We start from the raw sequence: 24,683 nt of genomic DNA on the forward strand, positions 1-24,683 counted from the left end.
CAGCTGCGATTGTAAGCTGCAAGGGTGTGCTGCGCCACGAAGAATTCAATTCAACCGTAATTGTTTACTGCTCCCGTTTCAACGTCCTCCATTTTTCATGTGTCATACAGGGAGACGACACATTTTGTTCCAATAGTTATACCTTATTCTGTACAGAAACGTACATAATGCGATGCGGATAACCTGCGTCGCCTCTAACAATTAGGCAAGACTGATCCATCTCCCCGCTAGTAGGTGGCAGGATTAGTAACGAGAACGCTATGAGTAAAGCATTGCCCGTTTGATCATTCATTTGCAGCTTGCTCATCTGGTGGTCATGAGTTGGCTCAAAGAAACCTATGTGTAAAGTAAACTGCTCTTCTATTGGGGACGTATAAGCCTTCTAATGATGTCGTCACGTTTGTACCGTGAAAATGAACGTACGTTATCTTGTACTGACGCTCTTTTTTCTGCACTTCAACAGGGGAGTGCGGTGTCCCGTCCATTCTGCCGCAAACCAAGGTCGTGGGAGGAAAGAGTGCGGCGTTCGGAGCATGGCCATGGCAGGTGCGTAAATTCTGCAGAGGGAGCAAAAGTGGTGATGATATAATCAGACGAAATTGTCTTAATAAGAATAACATGACCGATTTGATCAATGGCTGCCAAAAACTTAAGCAAAGAAAATGACTTCGACGTTTTAGTGACACGAGACTCTCTGTCGTGTTTCTATGGCCGACCAACCGCAGAATAACTCCCTTCCAGCAATTTGTGCAGAGACGTTTATGCACTACAAGTAACGTACCGCGTAAAAAATAACAAACGCCGCAAGTAATTCGAGATATCAAGGCGTCAACGACTCTGGTAGCATAAATTACGTTGAGAGCGACGTAGATTCCTGTTTCTATCTAATTCAAGCTGACATTAGGCGTGTAGCGCTCATACGTTGGAGCCTTGCACTAAAGGAACATAAAGTTGTTTCAGTATGGTAAGAAAGCAGTATTAGAAGAAGTTTAGCTCATTTACACTAATGTAGCTAAAATAATGTTGGAATCTCCGAAAGCTCCCCGCAGCATACTGAATTCGTGACAAACTGGCTAGAGCATAAAATTTAAAAATAATGTCCTAAGAATTTTTTTAATTTTTCTATGCCTATTCTCACTCGCTTGCCCTCTAGACCTTGATATAGTGCACTAGATCTAGGTCTCTACATCTAGTGCAATCTACCTTGCTTGCGCTTCAGGTTGCGCAACTTGGTGATGCCGACTACAGATACGCACAAGCGGGCCACTTTATGTAAACGAGAACGAGAGGAAGTCATATTGTGCCTCGTCATAGCACTGACCTTAAGAAACTAGGGAACATTGCGGATTAGAGGTGGGGCAGAAAACACGCAAGGTTGACTTTAGCCGGTGATTAGTTGATCATTGTTGCGTATCTATAGAGCACACAGGATAAGTCACTCCTTTCGTCCAACTATTTCGCTTTCGTATTTAAGCTTAACCATTCCAGTGTCACGTCGCCGTACGGCGTCAACAGCCCGTAGCTCAACGTACGTACATACATTAGAGTGTTGTAAGTAAATAGCCCCGTCTTCTAGTGATGCCATTCATAATATATTTACCTTTATTCCCTACATCTAGCGAACTGAACAAGTGGCGCCAACAGGACACTGACACAAGAGGTCCTGGCAGCTTGTCAGGAGCTCTTGTCAGAAACCTTAACCTCATGCCGTGACGAGATCAGGCATGCGTATGGATAGCTCGTTCATAAATCTTCGCTGCAGACTTCGATGAACAAGGAGCTATGCAATGTCCTGCTTTGAACCACTAGATTTTTTTTTCTGTAGCATGTACGTGCAGGTCGATTACACTTAATCTAATACGGATGCTGGGTCCGGATATCTTAAGCGACAGGAATATAAAGATACAATGAGAGTGTTGTATCCGTACTTTAAGCATTTTTAACTCAAGCGGTAAGTTAAAAGGCAAACTAACGCAATGAAGAAAGCGCGGTGGCCACGTGTCTGTCCGATTTCTGATAAGCCTTGATACGAGTGTTGAAAGCTCCTCAGATTAACGACACATTGTTACAACTTGCCTCGCACTTCACGGGAGACAGAATTAACGAAATGTATGGTGCCGAGGGGTTGCGAAGATCATCATCCTCGTAACAGCATCCCAAAAACAACTGCTGGAAACAAGAAATGTCAGATAACAGAGTTATCCACTTCCGATTAGCGCTAATCTGGGCAAGCGAAATAAATTGAAGCATATGCCCCTCTTCCTTTTTATCGATTATAATTTTGCCTGAATACTTGTGCCTGATGTAACCACAGGAATGCTAGAGAGATCGTTGATAGATTGCGTTGCCGCCATATGTGCCTCTAAACAGAATTGCGCATTCGGTATCTCCTGTAAGGTGACATGCCTGCATAACCGTGAAGTTATGTCGGTCTGCTGCCTTTCTGGAAAGATAGTTTTCAGTTTTTATTAACGGTAACTATATATAGCTGTTCAGTCGGATCGCAGTTTTTGTGAAGAGTTGTCCATCGATCGATCAGTAAGCATGTCGGTGAATCACCAAGCCTGCTAAAAATGTAACCTACTTTAACAGCCGCACTCTCATTACGTCGCCACCACCATTTCTTGCCATACGCAATTAATGTAAATTTAGAGGTGCTTAAAAGCCACTCGTGGATCCAGAGGGGGAACCCTCCTCTCATATTTGACACACGCCGGGCATTCAGCGCTGACAAAAATTATTGTGCAGTATGTAACGCCCCCTCCTTCCTTCCCTATATGAGCATATATTTTAGACCCCCCCCCCCCCCCCTTCGTACGAACATAATTCTTGCAAGTACAATTGGCCTTCATGTTTTTTGTGTTCTTTTCTTTGTTTAATTACGTTAAGACTGAATGTTTCACTGATATATACTAGTTCGTAAGTGTTAATGCGATTTCATGCGTGTGTTTTTTCGGGTTCCAGGCCTTCGTTATTTTCTGCGTTACGTGAAACGTAGTAGCCGGTGCCATCTAAGGACCCTAACGCCTCGTAAACATGACATGCATATTAAAAGCTTTTGCCACCAGAATTCTGTTCGGGAAGACGCTTTCGCTTAAATCAGTCAGTAGCTGCAAATGAGCGCCGCAAACCCGCAGGGAAAATGGCACAAGAAACTGGTGGTCATCGTACACGGACAGATATAATACGCTACTTATTTATTTATTGTGGAAACCTTGCAGGTCGCCAAATGACATTGCGTAAAGGGAAAATGCACAAAAGGAAGAATACACCCAGAATATAGGGCAGTTTATCGAAATTATTGCGCAGGGAAAAAGCCAAAGGGAAAGACACGTCGGCCTGGCACTAGCATTGGTGCGGCAATTGAGGTTGTAAGAAAAGAAGCAGCACGGATACTTCGAAAAAGCAAATACAAAACTAAAGAATGAGCAATCGTAATACACAAAACATGCGTAACTACAAAAAAAGAAGTATAACACAGGAACAATCAGAAGAAACAAAACGAAGGATAACAGGAACACGTGTTATATCGCAAGCTGGTTGCAACTAAGAAAAAAAATTACCTATTACATTTTTTGGCGAGTCTGGACTTGCTCATACACAATACTCGTTAAAGATGCACGTTAACTCTTTTTTTTAGAGTTCTTTTGTAGAGAGGTGCTACTTTCCAAAAGAGTATTAATGTGTATATTTAAAAAATAGTCATATATGAAGCAAGTCTGGAATCACCATAGAGAGTAACACGCATTATTTTTTTAGAGCGTAGTGTGCGACATTCTTAGACGACTGGGCATCACTCGCGTGAGCACCCATTACTTCGGTTGTAAGTATAGGAATGGCGGTGGTCGCAAGCGAAAGAAAAAAACAAATGCAGCTTTCCTAATAAAATATTTCACGATGACTGCAGGTGTCCGTGCGGAGGACGTCTTTCTTCGGCTTCTCAAGCACTCATCGCTGCGGAGGCGCCATCCTGAACAAATACTGGATCGCCACGGCTGGGCATTGCGTGGATGAGTACAGTGACCTTTCTGTCATTTTATAACGTGAACGTGTACATGATATAAGGTTATATTGTATGTATAAAAACGTTTTCCTTACGTCACAAGATTTAGCACAGCGCTCACCGCCATTATGCTCGTTCTGTGAGTAGTTCAATAGTGGTCGAGTGTGGATACAACCTACAACAAAATTCACACGAATTGTCGAATCACTTTGCAACATAAAGGCCGCAGCTGCTGCACATAGTCGCTTCCGCATTCAAGAAGTGTGCAATTCGCGCAACAGAAGGAATGTACACGATGGCATAGAGTTTCAGAACACCGTTTGGCGAGGTGGACGCGCATAAGTATTAAAACAGGGAGTATTCGGTGCTCCATCAGATTCCGTCAACGATACGTTTAGTATAATATACTTTAATCCACACACAAAAAGTCAAAAGGTTCGCGCCCTTTGGGTTTTATTAATACCGTCCTTATTTTTTTCATTTGTTTGTTTCCGTGTGCACGCGTTTGTGTACAAAAGTGGATTCAAACGCACGGAACAGTTCCATGTCTTCAGTTCGACTTTTCCACAAATCACTCACACTCAAATGGACAATGCGGCTTGGCTTGGTTCTTGTTATACGCTGAATAATCACTTACGGAGTGGCGTATTGCCACTGGGGGATTCACGTAATTAGCTGAGGTATCCATAGTAAAAAATGTCGAACAAATGTTAGGCTTACTTTTACTGGCGCAATGTATTTCGCTTCAAGACGTTGTGAACAGCTGAGCCGCAAATGGAGCTAATTTTGTCAGCCGTCACGACATCACCATTGCATAGGGATTGGCCAAGTTCAAACGTAATTCGGATCTGCATATTATAAACGTTCATTACGTATTATTCCAGTAATCCACTGAATACTAATGGCATGTGGAAGCGCACATCGGAAGGACAAGACATACGGATAGACAAATATTGCCTATCCTTCATTGTCGCCCATGTTTCGATATGCACTGCCATAACCCATCGTGACTAATCAACGGGCGCACCAGTACGTCTTGCGCGAACTATTGCCAGTTTATTTAAGTAATCGAGGCGATGAGGCAGCGTTGCACTTCTCCAATGGGCACAATCCTGCAAAATACGTGCATAAGCTGATCTTATAACGCAATGGAAAAGTAAACTGCACCGTCATTTTTCTCAAGCGTTTGCACTCCCTACTAAATACCACTTCCGCTGCGAGAAACCATCGAAATAAGGGAGTGTCAGCGGTGGGCGTTGCACGACCCGCTATAGTTGCCCAATCCTTCGACTCCCAGTGTGCGCATGCGTGGCTTGCCACGGCGCACGCTCTTCTGGCATGCAGGCAGCGCACCGCGGTAGCGGACAGGATCGCATAGCGATAAAAATGGAACCGCAAGAGATACTGCCGAGGCCATTATACGCTTATCTTGCGCACACCTTGCAGCGATGTTTTCTTTGCTTTTTCTTGCGTCGCAGAGCCACGCGTGCACGATAGATTAAAGAGCCACCGATGTCAAAGGGGTACGGAAGCAAAACTCGACGTTTCGCAGCTGCAATGACGTCATTTCACGCGGCGTCCCGCGAGCCGCTGTGCCCCTTAGAGACCAACGACCTGATGCACGAGGGGTCCGGATTACATCCATTACGTGTTATCGCAGTATCCGTCGCTCGCGTTTTTCTCTCCACTTTGTCGCGCTGCCTCGGTTGACACGAACGCGTAGGAACGAGCAGATTTGAATCGCCGCTCCCACCGGCTTCCGTAGCGCTCGGCCGCCGATAGCAGCGCCGCCGCACGTACGTTCCTGCCACCACCGACAATGAACCGGTTTGCCTTCTGCCTGCTGCGAGAAGAGTTCTCTCGACTGCCGCGAGATAGCGGCACCATTCAAGCAGCCGCACTGATTCATGAGATGAGAACCCCGTTGAGCGATGCGCGTAAAATAAAACACACTTGTACATAAAGTAAGCAATGATCAAAAACGAAAACTCATTTATCACTGTAAGTTGCACAGGTGTATTTGGAGAAGTGTCGTGGGTGCGTCGGATTTGTGTGAGTCGTTTTCTCCGAACCCTCTAGAAGCCATGCAGCGAAGCTCCTGCAAAGGCGGGGCTCACATCTTGAGATTGGTGGGCAGGCAGCGAGACGATGGAGCACACGCACACAAACTAAAAAAGAGATTTGAAGGGAAAAGTTACGTTCTTAGTCTCATGCACAACTTTTCTTTAGTTTCAATGCTGCAGGTTAGTACATAGGTTAATATACTTCTCTTAAGCGGCTGCAAATGAGAGCCCATATTCAGTGAGAATTACGGTTGGCGGCAATGAAGAAGCGCCGATAAACCGCTTGAAAGAAGAGGAATTGTCCGAGGGGCTGCCCGGTTTTGAGCACAGACCCCTCGCTATCTTAATCACAGTTACACAGCCACTTTTTATTTCTTTCCTTCACGGTATCTACTCGAAACAGAAATGGCACTTGACATTTCTCTTTCGATAGGTGTCACTCAGCTTGTGGTCCGACATATTGTTGAAATGTATAAATACACATTTGGTTATTGAAAGTATAAAAGGAAAAAATTTATTCTTGCAGTTCATGACACCCATCCCCCATCAACACAGTGAGCATTGGAAAGACCACATGCCGAGGCAAGAAAAACTGCTGAGCCCTATATATTGCCGGCTCTCTATCATTTCCTTCTTTTATTTTTATTTTTTTCGAAGGTTAATTCTAAAAGCATTAAAAGCTAGCGAAAAAGAATATCAGCTCAGGAGTCTAATGGTGACAACGCTGTACTATTGGTAACAACAAAATAAAAAAAGATGGAAATATATTTTTGTCGTGTCTTAAAAATACCCAAATAATCCTTTTAAACATAACCGTGCCGACAAAATATTTTCATCTATTTCGTTTGAGGTCTATCTTTCTAAAATTTGCTATTTCGTGCCTTCCAAACAGGTGGATTTTCTGTAGTAATGCATGTTGTTGGGCTTGTCGGTTCCTATATTCAGCAAGCTCTTGCTGAAACTTTGCTGAACTTTCTGTCGTTTTATAAATTTCATAAGGACCAGCGCGGTGGCGCAGTGGTTTCCGGTGTTTAGTTGCTGACCCGAAAGACGCTGATTCAATATCGGTCACGGCGGTCGCATTTCGATGGAGGCGAAATGCTAGAGGCCGATGTACTGTGCCATTTCAGTTCACGTTACTCCGGGTGGTCGAAATTGCCCTCAACCTTCCGCTACGGAGTGCCTCGTAATCGTATCGTGGTTTTGGCACGTAGAACCGCAGAAAAACATTTGAAGGGTCCCTTATGCATGCATCTGCCTAAGACGTCTCGAAGGCGAAAGCCATCTTCTTTTTCTTCTCAGTCGATGTTCCCGCCCCGCCACCCTGCGAAAGCTTTCTGCACATACTGTCATACTGCACTGCCTCCAGGATCGGAGGCGTTCTCCACCACACCTCGTTTTGCCCTGACTCCGTGGACGGCCCACCTCTGATCAAACGATGATGTGATGTGATGACGTCATCATGTGACGTCACTGTAAGTGCCGTCATGATGACGTCATAGTGGCGTCACAAACTTTGACGATTTGTGTCGGCGTGCTGACGTCAGCACGTGATGATGATTTTCGCATCATTCGTGTGGACGCCGCCGATAGCGAATCTTCGAGTTTCACGAGTCATCTAAGGCTTTGATAGTAAAACTTCCACAGGAACGCAACTGTGAGACGGAAGGCTGGGAGGCTAGCCAGAAAAACGTCTGGTTTACCTATCCTACGCTGCGGAACTGGGAAAGAGTAATGACAAGACGACAGAGAAGGAGCAAAACGAAAATGTGTGGTGGATTCGCGCATGCGTGCGGGACTGCACCCCTGAGTCAAAGGCATTAGCCCAGTCAGACGCCCTCAAGAAGCGCAGGTATTTTCACTGCCTTAATATTTACATAAGGATCACCAGCTTGACATGTTCCATTTATTCCAGCAACTTCCTCTCGTCCTGTTCACTGACTGGCTCAAAAATACGTATGTTTTTATGTTTACCGTGCTGAAAACGCTCGCTAACGTACGCGGCACGCAACAGCAGATGTGCAACCCTCGATCCGGCTGTACTCGTGAGACAACATCGCGTTGTAGTTGCCCAACAAAACACCGCACCTTCTGTATAGAAATTGCTGGGCAACGTGCAACCTCCACTCTCGTCTCTTTGGGCTGCAACCACAAAGCAATACAACCGTACCTATATTGTCCTGACCTTAGTGCAGCTGGTGCGACAACTGTCTTCGTAGTGTACATTCCGCTGCTACAGAGTCAAAACCACCTTGGCCATTTCCGCTACTACAGAATACCCTAGGAAAAGATGGAGCCAGCCTCACTTATACGCAACGGTTGTCGCGTCCTAAACAAGGTTCCTCGTTCACCGGCCATATTTTAAGGCGTAGAAAGCTGGTCGTCCGCATTACATTGGGGTTGCCGTGCTGCTGAAATAATGATCCGTATCACAGACCGTACGAAATATAGACAGTGGCTGTTTTAGGTCTCGTTCATTTTTTTTTTTATCACGAGGAGGCAGGGAGTTAAAGATGTACTCGGAGCTTAACTGCTAGTTTAGGAGGACGCGGGAAACACACAGCTAGAGCCGTGCATTTAGATAATCTTCGTATATGTAGCAAATTTATATGTAACACGTATTCCCCGTTGGACTCACCCTCAGATTTAATGCGAACCAATGACATTCCCTTGTTAGAGGTGCGAAGGCAAAAAGCTAGATTAAAGTTCCTTTATCAACTTTGGAACAAAAAACTAGCTCTAGATCCATCCCCGTATTTGACGCCCCTGTCTAGCAGGCCCAACCGACACCAGCACTCAAACGCTTTAACCCCATATTTTGCTCGCACTGACCTATTTAAGTTTTCATACTTTCCGAGAACCATTAGTGGATGGAACTGCCTTACCGATACATGTGATCAAACTACAAAATAACGTTATTCACCCTTTATTGTTGTTGTGTCATTGCTACTTCTTTTGTATTTGTATTTATATTAACCACCCTGTATGGACCATGAGTCCGCAGTATTAAATAAATAAATAAATAAATAAATAAATAAATAAATAAATAAATAAATAAATATTGATCGAGAAAGTGAAAAAATTCTCCATAGCCCTTAAATAATTCAGAGACACATCGCACTCGCTTATGTCTTCAGAACCTGTCCCCTGTCTTTTCGCCATGAGACATTACCTCAGATGAGAAAACAGAGTGAGAGAGAGAGAGAGATGGGGTCAAAATATATTTTGCAATAGCTGCAAGTTTGACATCTGTCTGACAACATGCTAAACACGCCCTGTTATATGCTTGTGAGTAGTCGGAAATCTCGCATTAGCTCCTTCTCATCTTCACTCGTCTCTTCCTCTTTGTACGTGTAGGGCAACTCGTCGAACTCTGCAGTTGTTAGCGCAACTAGCAGTTGTACTAACACACTAGCTCTGAGGTAATGTTGAGAGTATTAGTTTCTGCTTATAGGGCGCAAACAGTTTGCATGATTATACGCACAATTCAAGCATCGAGTGTGTCTACATATAGAAACCGTTCGCAAGCTCGAATCGACCATACAATACGGCTCATTGGTTATTGTACAGTGACAAAGTGCTTATGTTTACAGCTCATGCATGTTGATCACTCGTTTTGAACTCAAGTACAACGGCGCGTGTTTCTCGCAGCCTGCTGCTCAGCCAGATTCGGATCCGGGTGGGCGAGTACGACTTCTCGAGCGTGCTCGAGCCGTACCCGTACGCCGAGCGCAGCGTCAAGAAGAAGGTGGTGCACCCCAAGTACAACTTCTTCACCTACGAGAACGACCTGGCGCTGGTGAAGGTGGACGAGCCCTTCGAGTTCATGCCCCACATCGCGCCCATCTGCCTGCCACCCGACAACGAGTCCGACGACCTGATTGGCCGCAACGCCACTGTCACTGGATGGGGACGCCTAAGCGAAGGTACGCCGCACGTGATCGACGGTACAGTGCTGACATTACATGCGTTTGCACACTTTTGTAGCTGAGAGCCCGCGAGTGGGCAGCTGTGGCTTCTGAAGCCAGGCAACCGTATCTGACAATCACTGACAATCTATGCTACAGTGGCGAAAATCCAGCACGCCTGATTCATACGCACGCTTTAGCTATGTCTTATCTCATTTTCATTAGAGAAAACAAGCGCAAGACTATTACTGGTTTAGCAGATCAGGTGGCCTTACCCATGAAATTTTTACCTTCCCCCACTGACCTTCTCCTTTCCACTATTACCGACGTACTGTAACCAACCAGACGTTTTACTGCTTATCGCTGCCTTCTCTATCGCTCTTTCTAAATCCAGCTCAGAAACATTTTGTCTTGTGTTTATAGTTTGATTACAGAAATATGCATGTTTGTGCGAAAATAATCTCTAATTTTGTTTAGGTTCAATTCTTTATAGGGCATATTCCTATCTTACCCGCAAGGGGATGTTACTGGAGCCGTGCTGCTTCCAAACCCTACGCTGTCGGTGCTTGGTTGAAAATGAAGGGCTCTGGATTCCTTTTTACACCTTCATTTCTTCTATAACCTTCGTTACATGGCGTGCTTAAGTAAATGTTATATTTACACTTTAAATGTATTACACAGACGTTATCTACTACATTTCTGCTAAGCTCCATACAGCATCGTCAACGCACGCTCATGAGTGTTCAGCATGTCGCGCCATACATTACATATAGCTTCAAGAGCATAGGAACCCAATGTGCGGGTAGGTCTCAAGATTCAGAACCGACATTAGAATCACGTGAATCAAGGTTAAATGCAATTGCATTACTAAACGTTTTGCAGTTCCGGAGAAGTGGAAAAGCATAGACATTACTGACAGATGGGTACTTTGTTACAGAAGACTCCCTGACAAGCGAGAGTATGGCGCGAGATTCTTACGCCACAACGATATTAGGGCAACCAGGGCTCGGCAAAGATACTTTGCAATTGTATCGCGATACGATACAAAATACTCAGGCAAGAAATATTTGAAATACAGATACAAGATACCGCAACGCCGATTGTATCCGTACGATACATTCCAATTGTATCTTAAGATACTTCGATACATTCGCAAATTTGTTATTATATATCTAGATAATGTAGCACTAAACGCCTATGCACAAAAATATTCGCTTGAAAATTTATTCACTGCCACCAATTTTGCTTCATTTGAATGAAATGTCTGTTAATATCTCAAAAGCTTTGTATTTCTTGCTATTAGTTTTCTTCCGAAACAACTTATTGGCGTTACTTTAGCTGATTGCGGTTTTTGCTTGTAGCTTTTGTAATTGGTGGCAGTCACTGCTCTGCTTGCCGACGAGCTTGCGGTTTGCCATCTAATCACAAGAACTCCAATAAGAAGCATCCGCACGATGGTGCCAATAGCACTGGGGAGTTCTACCTTGCCTGTCAACATATTACGGTCTTCGCAATACCGAATCACCGGGCAGGTATACAGCAGCAAGAACGCTGCTAGCGACATTCTTGGAAACGCATTGTGTTTACGTAGAGGATATGAAACTGCAATCACTTTTACATTCTTCTTATCTGCTGGCGTAAAGCGTTCGTTAGCGACGTACTCAGTAATGCGCAAGGTTTTAGAAAATTTTTTTAATTTGTTTTTCTACAAGAGAACATGTGCAGCCCAGAAGCGTCTCAGACGCATTGTACAGTTGCACAGAGCGCCGCAGGACACTGCCGCTATTCCCACTATATTGACACTTCTATATCTTCAAGTACCTGGTGATCAGTAACAGTAAAAACATTTAGGAAGCCTAAAAAAAGGAAAAGAAATATATCAACAACGCGTTGCTTCGGGCTAGTTGGTAATTCATAATTACACATTTTATAGCGCCTTGTGTAGAAGTTCCGCGCTATAAAACTTGTAAATATATCAAGCTTAGTAAAATAGAAAAGTGGTTCCGTATCAAACACAGTGAATAAGCATAGAAACCGATACAGGCGGCACCCTCAAGAGCTAATAATAATTGTTGCGTTTTAAGTCCCAAAATCACGGTATGATTATGAGAGACGCCGTAGTGGAGGGCTCCGGAAATTTCGACAACCTGTGGTCTTAAAGCCTAACACGGGCCTTTTAGCATTTTGCCTCCATCGAAATGCGGCCGCCGCGACTTTCGGGTCAGCAGTTAAGCGCCATAGACCACCGCGGCGGGTAACCCCTAATAGCTGTGGCAGTTAAGCATTTAAGGTAAGACCACAGAAAATTCAGTGCCTATGGAAAATAGCGCAAAACCGCTCGTTGGGACGCTCATGAGAAGAACGGATCATTTTGTGGAACAGTGTCTCCCCACTCCCTTTGCCAACATCCGTAAGATGGCTCCTAATAATCTACGTTATTATAATGCAAACTCAATTTCACTATTTTACTACGTAGTAAGCAAAATTTTTGTTGATGTATACTCCAGGCACGCGCAGATTATTATATATATTTGTCCTCAACATCGCCTTGACACAATAGTAAACTCAACCTCCCCGCCTTTCTTTTATACTTCTCTCTCAATTGGAATATATGTACAAAAACAGTAGCAGAAATGACGCAGACAGTTAGAAGTAGTTTAACAAAGCAGAGAGCTTACCTTGGCAGTACCTTAAAGACATATTGCAGTAAGCAGACGGGAAAAAAAAACAATACGTCACATAGGCAATGTATGGGATGGAAAAGAACAGCTTAGAAAGAGCTTGTGCTAACAATCAAAGTATGATTTTAAGAACTCATTGAATAAAAGAAAAAGAGAGGTACGCCGATATAGCTTCTGTTAGCTGAATGTTTGTTCTGTTAGATGCAGAATGGGCACCGGTGGTTCTATAGATGTTAGAATCTTATTTGCATATAAGTCAATGTCATTGCATATAAGACAAAATTACATCCACGAGGTCCTTCAAGTCGCCGATGTGTGAAATCCACGAAACACAATTCAACCCCATTCTTGCATTCTTCAGACTTCGTAACGATGCACAGATACTTCGATAGTGACACTACAGAGGTACCAGAATTTGTGCGAAAGACGCCGCATGCATTGGAGTGCGTCGCACAGGGCAGTCACTGAGATCCAAGTGTCATGGCACTGACCCAACTAAAAAGAAAGAAAAAAACGAGAAAACGAAAGGTCTGTTGGGCGTAGACGTTCGCGCTCTGGTTTGTCGAGACGACGCGAGCGCTACTACGTGATTCTGCTCCATCAATAGGGCCGCTAAGATCTCATCGCCTTCCCTCGCTTGAAAACTCTGGCGGAAAGATAAAATGGTGTCACTGCCTTTAGTTTAATTGTGGCGGCTTCGTGGCAACAGTATCAGATTGGGAAGCGGAGTTCAGTCAGCGTTTATTGTTTCGCACGGTGGAATTGCGATCGCAGTATCTTGTATCTTAAGATACACGATACATTCTTCAATGTATTGGAAATACAGATACTGATACACGTTTTGCGAGACGTATCGCGATACAGATACAAGATACACAAAGAGTATCTAAGATAGTATCTAAGATACATGTATCTTCGATACTGCCCAGCACTGAGGGCAACTTTGAGGAACTCTACAGCATCAACTAAAGAGAAGGTAGGACGAAAATCGAAGGTAGGACGAAAACGAAAAAGGGAAGAAGCAATGGGTAACTATGGTATCGACTTTATGAATTATAGGGGAGACACGATAGCGGAATTTTCAGAAAGAAATTGACTCCGCGTCATGACCACCTTAGCATATTAAACAGAAAGTATACATAGGAAAGCCCCAACAAAAGAAACAGAGAACGAAGATGAGTTCATAATGTGCAGGGATCCAAGAACGATACGGGACATAGAAGTAGCTAGTGAGGGAAAAATCAGTGATGATAAGTTCGTGATGGCCAAGATCAAACTCAACTATCAAGAGAGCAAGAACAGGATTAATCGCCAAAACAGACCAGCTTAGATGTAATCAGGGTAAAAACAGAGGAATTTAGGATTGCACATGACAACAAGTACAACCCTTTAGAACAAGACGAAAATGATGACAGAGTGCGTGAACGACACCGTAACTAGAGTAATTTCCGAAGCGGCAGTTGAACCTGGAGACAAAAAGCTAAAACAACAAGAAAACAAGCTATCTGAAACCGCTAAAGACAAGTAAAGAAACGACAAGAAATCAAAGCGACTACACCAAGAAATAAAATTGACATCGCTGAGCTGTCAAAACTGATCAATAAAAGTAAACTTAGTGATGTACGAAACTATAAAATCATGGATGTAGAGTCATCAGTAAAAAAGGGTGGCAGTATCAAGGCAGCTAAAAGAAAACTGTATGGAATATGCCGCAATGCGTGTAGGAGCAATGGTATTCACAATTTTAATGATTGTAAAGGTGATTAAGGCCATTTATTAAGTACAGTACAGGCCAAATGTAAATCGCCCTACTTTAAGCGAAAGCAAAGGCGAGCACGCAACCGATGTCTGAAACGTATCTACCGATGAGGATTTTCCACGGCATGTGCCATGGAAAATCGGCCAGATGAGACGGCATAACAACCGATTTGATAAAAGGTGGAGGAAATTTTATATTTAAGAAGCTTGCGGCGCACTACACGTTATGCTTGAAAACTTCAAATTCACCATCGAATTTGAAAATCGCCAATAGTTTACTAATGCACAAAAAGGCAGACGTACAAGGCTTCACCTACAGACCAATTAGCCCTCTTTCAGCATTGTACAAAATATTACAAAGATAATTTTGAGTAAGGCAAGAGCCGCACTTCACTTAAATCAAGCTAGACAGTAAGCTGGCTTCAGGAAGGGGTACCCTACCATGGATCACATTCATGCTAATAATCAAATAATTGAGAAATATGTCGAATAAAAGAAACCTCCATATATGGCGTTCATAGATTACGAAGAGGTATTCGACTTTAGAGATACCACCGGTTCTTGAGGCATTGCTTCGGCAGGTAGTACTTGAAACATACACGAATACCACAACCAGCGTATACAAAGGTTCCGTAGCTACTCTGCTCCTCCCCACGAAAAGCTGGAAAATCCCGATCGAAAATTGAGCCCGACAAGGAGATAAAATCTCTCCATTATTTTTCACTGCACGTCTAGAAGAAGCACTTAAACGACTAGATTGGGAAGAACTAGAAATAAATATATGTATTAGCAATTTAAGGTTTGCAGGAGAGATCGTACTCTTCAACAAATAACGGCGACGAACTGCAAAAAAAATTATTGAAGACCTAAACCGAGAACGCGTCAAAGTAGGTTTGAAGATGAATATCCAGATGACAAAGATAATGACAGGTGGTCCGGTGAAAGAGCGAGAATTCGTGACTGTCAACCGGACCCTTGAAACAGCAGAACAGTATGTTTATCGAGGTCAAATTTCAACATAGGGGCCTACTCGTGTAAAGGAAATTCATCAAATAATAAGGATTGATTGGTGCGCATGCAGTGCACTTTCTCAACTCGTGACCGGCTACTTACCACTGCCACTAAAGCGCAATGCGTACAAACATTGTATTTTGTCAGTTCTGCCATACGGTATAGAAATCTGCAGATTAACAACGAAACTATAGAGAGGAATTGAAAGACCACACAGCGTTCGATGGAACGAATAATTATATGTGTAACTCGTAATAGAATAGGAAGACAGCAGAATATATCGAAGAACAAACAGCTAGGGTAGTCGATGTTCTAGTAAATATTAAGAGGGAAAAATAGACCTGGGCAAACCACGTCATGAGAACAGATCCTGTTGGTCAAATAAAGCGTCGGAATGCATACTAATGGCTGGGAAGCGCGGCTGAGGACAGCGAGAAATTAGGTGGAGCGGTGAAATTAAGAAATTTGCATGCATAAAATTGGATCCGCTGGCGCAGGATAGGACGGATGGGGAGCAATGGGAGAGGCATTCGTCCTGCAGTGAACATAAGATATGCTGACCTTGCTGCTGCTGATGATAACGATGAATTACTACTATGACGTTTAAATGGATATTTCCGTGCAGTCATTACGTTGAAACTAACGGGAAAATAACGCCCCTTATTAGCTTATTGCTATGTCAGCGCGGCGTTTTAGCTTAGTGTCTCTTGCAAATCGGCACACTCACAGCGCTCGTGCTAAAAAACTACGCGATTCGCTCGCACATCGCAGATTTTGCTGATAAAATTTGTGCCTTTTTCCTGTGCCACATGGAGTATTGCGGGAAATGATTTTTGCTCATACAAATTTTGGCGGTCACGGCGCCCCCTCGAAGTTTGCTTGTATTTGTTAAACTGTGCCTAATATAAAGATGTGTATACAATCTATTTTTGAGTGTTGAGCTTTGAAACTGCGCTTGCGCTATTACAGAGGTTCTGTTTAGTTCTAGTTTTTGATTCCGAATTTTTTGTGTTTCACTAGAAGCTACGTATTTTCAAAAATTACAGTAATCCTAAGAGTAGTTTGGATCGTATTTTTCATACTGATGTGGTCCAAATAAAAATCCTCGTCATTTCTTTTTGCATTTCTTTTGCAATCCTGCATTTCTTTTTGTTGCCGCTTCGCCGCAAAGCACGTTGTTGTCCTCGCAGCTGAAAATCATCACAGGCGGCGGCAAGATGGGAAATGTGTGCCAGTGGCTCGTGAGTGCTCGAAAGTCTTGTGGCGTCGATGTCAGGGCGACGAGTAATGAATTGGAGTTATAATGAAACAGACGCGGTGCCTCTACGTGTGCATGTTGGTTGAGCGCTTCCTTAATCATGTCAGCTAGCGTTAGAGGCCATACCGTCGGCTTTGTTTTGCATTCTTTAGTTCAAATAATGTTTTATTATACAGGGCGACATTAAATGCATATTTAATGTGAGCTATGCCAATGGTCATATAATTGGCTTCGGGCTCTTCAAGCGGATTACCTGAAAATGCGGATATTATTACGCAGCAAGTCACATTTTCCTGTTGACATATGCTCACTAAGTAACTTTTATTACTCAACTCAGTGAGCATTTTTAATTGTATTATTCAATATTAGCGGAAATGCATACAAGGTTACTGAACGGTATTCGCAAGAGTGGCACCGCTTCTTGCTAATAATGTTCAATGAGGCTGTTAATTAAACGAAATATTTTTTGTACCTAATTCGTTCCACGCTTGACTCGGCCTTAAAAAGTGTCCTTCGCACTCACCTATCACATATTTGGTAGAAACAATACATAACTATAAATAGTCGTGACATCCCCACTGCGTCCCATGAAACGCGGTACTACATTGCAACACACCTTTCCCATAACGAAGCTTAAAACAAGCGACAAGTTGCCTTAATCATAGAAACCTTCACGTACAATCCATCATTCATAGGGACATCATAATGGATAAAATAGGATAGGGTGATGTACGACAAGATATGATAAGATAGAAGGTGAGAAGCTTATGGATGCCAGATTCCACAAATGCTGCACACTCCGCTCGAGTAGTTTTGCAAGGACCACTATACTGACTTCTGCTTATATTATGATCTGCATAATGGAGGTAGGGGAAAATGCTAGAGTAAAATGTATTAATTGAGCAGTGAATGCGATAGCGCTTTCTGTGTCTGTCTCGGCTTCTACCCGTACCTAGCGCCAGTCCAAGAATTGTCTGGCGAAACACTTTGTGTATGTCAAACACTTCACCGCAATAACGGAAAGATTCAAGGCCATATATCCTACAGGACGAACCCAGAAAAAGGCATACGAGAAACTACACCATGCCGCATCAACGACGACCGCAGGGGAAAACGTGAAAAGCTTTTACAGAATTGATTTCGACGCTTGAACGAAAACACATGCTGTTAACTTCTGATAATACTAATTAGGAAGACTGCGAGGTGTGACACAAACAAAAAAGTGAAACAGGTCCAATAAATCATTGTAGTTACAGAATCAGTTTTCCGTGACATTATCACCTGCATAGTTTTCTCCTTCAGCATTCACACACTTCTGCATTCTGTGCTGCCATTGCTGGCAGCAGTTCTGGAACGAGGTTTTTGGGAAGCCGTTCAGGAAATTCTCCGTTTTTGCCTGAACCTCTTCAAAATGGGTTACCTTTAAGCAACATTTAACTTTAACAAAAAAAAAAATGTCGCACAGAGGCAAATCAGGTGAATGAACAGAATGCCCCACCGCAGTAACGTTTTTGCTGGTCAGACACTGCTTGACAGATAGGGCCATGTGAGCGGGTGAATTGTCCTGGTGCAACAGACATCAATCACTCCACAACTATGGCCTTTTTTTTCCTAATTTTTTCACGAAGTCTTTTTAGTACTTCAATGTAGTGTTGTTTATTAACAGTCTGACCACTGGGAATACACTCAATTATTACAATTCCGTTAATGTAGAAGACAACTAACATTGCCTTGAATTTTGATTTTGACATGCGTGCTCTCTGGGTCTTGGGGATCCTAAAGGCTTATACTGCATTGACTGACGCTTACTTTCTGGGTCATCGGTAAAAATCCATGTCTCATGACATTTTACAACAGGTTCCAACAAATTTGGCCCGTTTGCAATGCGTTCAAACATGTCCACACACACGTCTTTACGGCACTGTTCTTGGTCATCGGACAGAACTTTTGGAACAACCTTCGCACAAATCTTCGTCCTTGTAATTCGTCAATTAAAATGCGTCGGACAGCCTCCCGATCCAAGTTTGCCAACTCCGCCACTGCACGAACACTTAATCTTACGTCACCACGTATCACATCACGAACTTTGGCAATGTTTTGGTCTGTAATCGCTGACCTTGGGCGCCTAGCACGTTCATCATCTTCCACACTGTCCCTTCCGCCTGTAAACCATTTATGCCATTCAAACACACGTGCACGAGACAAAGCTTCATCTCTATAAGCCAAGGTTAAGATTTGACATGTTTCCGTGGCTGACTTCTTAAGTGCCACAAGATACTTGATGCTGGTTCGCTTTTCGGTTTTTACGTCAAACACTTTCAGGCAGAATACGGTTGTACGTGTTAACTCATTGACGCAGCACTGACGTGATCGATTAAGACGCAACTGGCCGCATGGATATACGAGGTGTGTGGGATGACGTCAGCAAAGCAGTTGTTGCCAACTCCACTTTTTTTTTCAAGCTACACACTTAGTCTCTTTTTTTTTTCGTATAATTCTCGTATAATTCATCTACTGTCGTTTGGAAATTCGTGTAGTGTTATATCCTTTGTTGTTCCTTTCTTTTTTGTTTTTCATAGAATTTAGTATTTTGTACAACGTGCAATGCAGCCGTCCCGAACTCTTAGAACCTCGCCGCAGGAAAGCCGCGTGGTGTGCACAAAATGTGCACATGGAACCCCTTCTGACCCCAGAGCCTCGTTGTGCTGATCCCTCAGAATCTCTTTCACACGCGTCCAGGGCTTCCTGACCCTTTCTCGAATGAGAAACACCGAGAGGAGCTAAGGAAATGCCGCCCCCGTATATGGCGCTGGTCATGTGGTTCGCTGACATCTCGGCGGCTTCCTTTGGGTCCTACATACTTTCCAGAAAAAAAAAAAACAAACAGCGGTAAACATCACTTGGTTTTGCCCCTAAACCACTATGCGTTGACGCACCTGTTTGCCCCTCTGAGTCGGCATGTTCTTTGAAGATTGAAAGCGCGCAGTTTTCAATTGTTAGCAGCCTCCGTAGTTCACGCCGCTCGGTACGCCCCAGGGATGCAAACCAGTCGACATCGGCGCTTTCCACTGACTTTCTGAGCGTTCAGCACCGCCCGTCATCAACCCGCCTAGAGTGGGCCGGAGGTTAACGATCTATGGGGATGGCAACGCCACCGCAAATCGTTGGTACTCATAAGTGTCACCATCAACGCTTTGTTGGAACGCGCGTTCACTCAGCCGTCCCGACTTTCATTTTTTTTTTTTTCGCAGCGGATACCCACGTCCTTCGTGTCGGCGTCCCACTCACAGACACAACAAGCCTCGGGTACCGCCTATTTCAAGAAGGAAGTCGATGGACCCCTTGGCGTAGCTACGTTGCCGCCACGCGCCTGCGGCTTCCATTGTTAAGCGTGATTTATCGGTGGCTAGTTTAGACGGCAGCCAGTTTGCAAGGCGTTCTTTGTGGACAACGTGAAGTCGTCCTGTCCTGTTCCGCAGCAACACTGTTCTGAACAGGAAAGGCGGCAGCCCCAAAGCGGCACGCGACATGGCATATCAGGCACGGTCAAGAATCGAAGTATCGTCACACACCGGAAACATCAAACATACGAAGACAAATTAACGATAATAATATATCCATAATAATAATAATTTCTGGGTTCTGCTCGCCAGAACCACGACCTGATATTGAGGCGTGCCGTAGTGGGGAACTCCGAAATAAGTTTTGCCACCTGGGGTTTTTTAACGTGCACCTAAATCTAAGTACGCATATATGTTCCTTGCGTTTCATCCCCCATTCCTGGCCAGGCTGCTGCCGGGAATCGAACCCGCGACCTCTAGCTTAGTAACGCGACACCTTAACGGGCTAGGCTCACCATTGGCCCGCGGAGACTGAAGTAGAATCGCTTGTATACCAGCCACGCGGCTTATAGCAATGCACTGAGCCTCAAGTCTAGAAAAGCCGAGAAATGTGCGTGGCCGTTGGAGGTGGCTATGAAACTATGCATAGTGTCCTATTAGACGCTTAGAGCTAAGAGCTGGTAGACCACTCTCCTCGTATATACGTACGGAACCTTAGAGACGCCACATCAGTCTTCATTCGAGCAGTACAGTGACACTCCGTCGTATTTACAAGTGTTCGTTTCAGGCAGTGTAAAATGGAATATACCTAACAACCAAAACCCCGATGCCGTCGTAACACTGATAGTGCATGACGACATGCCTAATTACACCTTGTATTTTTGGCGCCGAATTGACTGTGCGCCGCTCATGAGTGTGTAATGAACGTTGACCGACTACGCAAAATCATGTTTTTTCGGAGTGTCATGCGCCTGTGCGTACAGCAGGCGCGAGGGATACATTAACCATAAGCTATGCGCTAAAACGTAAACGCGTTTCCACATAAGCGCTCTACACTCTAAGAAAAAAAAAAGAGTATGTGCGACTCTTTTCGGCGAGTCCCGATTTTCCACGTATATGCATGACTCACTTTAAAGAGGCACGTTACTCTTTGTGGGTCACACGACTCTCCGAAGAGAAGTATAATGATCTACCAAGAGAGTTCATGTGTCTTTTTAAAGAGAGTCATACACGTGACCATAGGTCGGCAAAAATATTCGAACTCACTCGGACACACTCAAGAAATATATCTTGCTCTGAGAGCTCACTCGGACTCGGACTCACCTAAATTTTGCTCAACCAGGACTCACTAGACTCAGACTCACTAAACCTTCTTCTCATCCGGACTCACTTGGACTGAAAGCTCGCTAACATATTACTCAGCCAGATTCACTCAGACTCAGACTCACAGCTTGACCCGAGTCTGAAGTGAGCCTATGTGAGGTCGACTCATGAGTGCGCTGGCGTAAAATTAGCTTTTCCGATCATGCTGTAAATGCTCTTTAACGACAATATCTTCACATAATCAGGTGCTCTACGATACGCTTTCAATATTGTATCTTCAAATACGAGTTATCAGTGGTTGCAACCTAGTAAGAACGTTTTTTCGAATGAAATATGCGACTCACACGAGATATTTCTATATAGGACGTCCCGTGAAGGAATTTGCGGGGTAGGTCAAGCTCATGACTCTGATCAATAAACATCGAGGTGGCGCATGAACGATAGTGCATTGAGGCATGTGCGAATAGAGTTTAGTATAAACGTAAGCTTATATTTTCTTCAACCGGACTCACTCGGACTCACGGCTCGACCTGAGTCTGAGTGAGTCAAATCATGAGTGAGTTTGCCGATCTATGGCGAGAACTCTCAAAAAAGAGCCAAATGATTCTTTTTTTTTTCTTACAGAGTGTATTGAGAATGACTACTCGTTATTCGAGATAAGTGTGGTGTCAAGAAGCCGTCTTCTTTGGTCTATGTCCTATATGGCGCTGCGAGCAAGTCTATCAGCCGCCTCATCGACCATTCCGCTGTCCTCTACCCCTTTTTCTGTCGCCCTGGTGCAGGGTAGCAAACCGGTTGTTTCAATTCTGGTTGACGTCCTGGCCTTTCCTGCTTTTTATACCTCTATCTCTCTCATCAGCCATTCGTTTGCTATATCAAGTATGGTCGACGAACTTTGTGTGGCAGCAAAATTAATTCAACATCTAGATGACGCTATCAAACTAATCTACGTTAAACACGATAGATTTTGTGCCCATTACTTCGTTCATTTCGTTTAAATTTTAGGTCATTGTGCAAATGGTTGTTTGCCCGCATTGCAACTTGGTCGCTAGTTAGCTTGGCTGTACATTACAATGGCCGTGGCTCTTGACGGGCACACTGCATGTTAAAACTAAGTTGGGCTGAGTGAAACATGTCATTCAATTTGTGTTGATCCGTGTAAAACAATACAACTTGATGATATCATGATTAAAAGAGCAGACATTTTCAATCAAGTCAAGACATTTAAGACTTCACAGCTCACGAAAAACATGTGGGAACAGGAGTATCACGCACAGAATTCCGCGCTATCCAGTACATCGAATGTGACGACATTCTGATGCACATTCGTACACGTTTCTAATGCAACTTGTACACCTTTCTGCTGCAAGTATGATGATGATTCCACTCTGTTTTGTGCAATAACGTGAAATATTGTAAGTGGCTTTGACCGAACTTGCATTGGCCATGAAACGTATCATTGCAAAAAAAAAAGCGAATTCGAAATTTTGTAATGCAGGTATGAATGTACTTCACCTTTTAGATCGTTGAAACTGTACCTGAACCAAGAAACCGGCTGGTACTGAAGCAAGTTTGATCTCAACTTAAAAAAGTACAAATAAGCTGTACACATTTCTGCTGCAAGTATGATGATGATTCCACTCTGTTTTGTGCAATAACGTGAAATATTGTAAGTGGCTTTGACCGGAACTTGCATTGGCCATGAAACATATCATTGCAAAAAAAAAAAAAAAACGAATTCGAAATCTTGTAACGCAGGTATGAATGCACATCACCTTTTAGATCGTTGAAACTGTACCTTGGACCAAGAAACCGGCTTGTACTGAAGCAAGTTTTGATCTCAACTTAAAAAAGTACAAATAAGCTGTTTGCGTAATTCAGAAACTGCTACCCTTCAAGACACAGTCATTGTTACTAAAAACTGCTTTTAAACACAGGAACATTGCTAACCAATACGAGATTTTATTTAATTTTTTCATCTAGGTGAGAATACCGCCTTGCCTAAGTTCTGCTCTCGTTTCACATTTAATACGTTAGGTGTCTTTAGCGTTTGTTTGATCGTAATCTGTTCTTTTTTCTTTTTTTAGGATAGCGTGCCTTTTGGCAGCATTAAGTCACATTCGGATACGCTTATCAACTTTGGTGATGTTCTTCTTGATATAGGCTTCCATGGTAAAAGAGCAGTCGACATTATAATATATAATGCCAAAATCTTATATCGCGTAAAAAACAAAACAAGACATTAGATTACCCAGTTTCTAGATGAGACGTGGATATGACAAAGCAGTTTTATAAACCAATAAAAACACTTTACTGTCACAAAGACCAAAGGGTAAGGTTAATAAATATCAGACGTAACTAAGTGTTTCTTATCTCATTTTAAGAGCATCTCACTGTACTTAGATTAATTACCGATAGTATTCATTTTTTGTGTCGTTGTCTCATTGTGAATATTTGTACTAAGCCTATACCACATTGTTTTCGCAGGTGGAGTGCTCCCGTCTGTGCTGCAGGAAGTCAAGGTGCCGATAGTCAGCAACGAAAAATGCAAGAACATGTTCCTCGCAGCTGGCAGGCACGAGTACATACCCAACATCTTCATGTGCGCTGGCTTCGAAGAAGGCGGCAGGGACTCATGCCAGGCGAGTGTTCATCGTCAGGCACACTGGAATTTTTTTTTTCTGTTAGCCGCACATTTAAAACTCGTCACATACCGAACAGGCGAATGAAGTGTTGAAGTTCCTAGACCGTTTTACAGGGGCTCGTTATTTGGATCTACGTATTGAGTAATTCAAGCAACTCATTTAATTATCCTGTCATGCATTTCAGAAGTCTACGCGGTCGGCTGCAAAATTTTGAAGAAGCTATGGCTTGTTTAACCGCGAAAAACCCGGACTTAGTGTCGCACATACTGAATGACCGTGTTGTCGTTTTGACATACCATCGACTCGCTTACACCACCTAGTGAAAAGAGGGCTATATAAACGCCAGGAAGATATATTTAATATGAATTATTTAGTCTCATAGAGACACTTCGGTCTCGCTTAAAAGTGCCATCTGACAATCTTGTAAAAAGCGACCCCATGTTCTCCTGCCTTCCACTTTGGCTAGCACGACTTTCGCCACATTGAAACGGCAAACCGCGTGGCATGCCAAATATACGAATGTTTTAGTTACAGTATCTTTGCTTCAAAAGAAATCCCTGGATTATTGACTCTTACGTCTGAGATATTGGTTCTTATGTCAGTCAATGAAATTCTCAAAACTGTACGCAAGCGCCGTAGCGTAAGAGAACCTATAGCTTTCCCTTTAACATCAAAGCTCTTCAAGCAGTCGG

At 43.5% G+C, this 24,683-nt stretch overlaps 1 protein-coding gene across 1 annotated transcript in view; it reads left to right on the plus strand.

The window, feature by feature from the left end:
* The window catches only part of LOC119395025 (serine proteinase stubble), a 50,360-nt gene that overhangs the window by 16,349 nt on the left and 9,328 nt on the right, over positions 1–24,683 (plus strand). The window contains exons 3-6 of the mRNA XM_037662317.2: positions 464–546; positions 3,908–4,014; positions 9,718–9,992; positions 23,834–23,988. Coding sequence (XP_037518245.1) covers positions 464–546; positions 3,908–4,014; positions 9,718–9,992; positions 23,834–23,988 — 620 coding nt within the window. The remainder of the gene's footprint in view (positions 1–463; positions 547–3,907; positions 4,015–9,717; positions 9,993–23,833; positions 23,989–24,683) is intronic.

This window comes from Rhipicephalus sanguineus, chromosome 5 (assembly GCF_013339695.2).
Source record: "Rhipicephalus sanguineus isolate Rsan-2018 chromosome 5, BIME_Rsan_1.4, whole genome shotgun sequence".
In the NCBI taxonomy this organism is placed as follows: domain Eukaryota; kingdom Metazoa; phylum Arthropoda; class Arachnida; order Ixodida; family Ixodidae; genus Rhipicephalus; species Rhipicephalus sanguineus.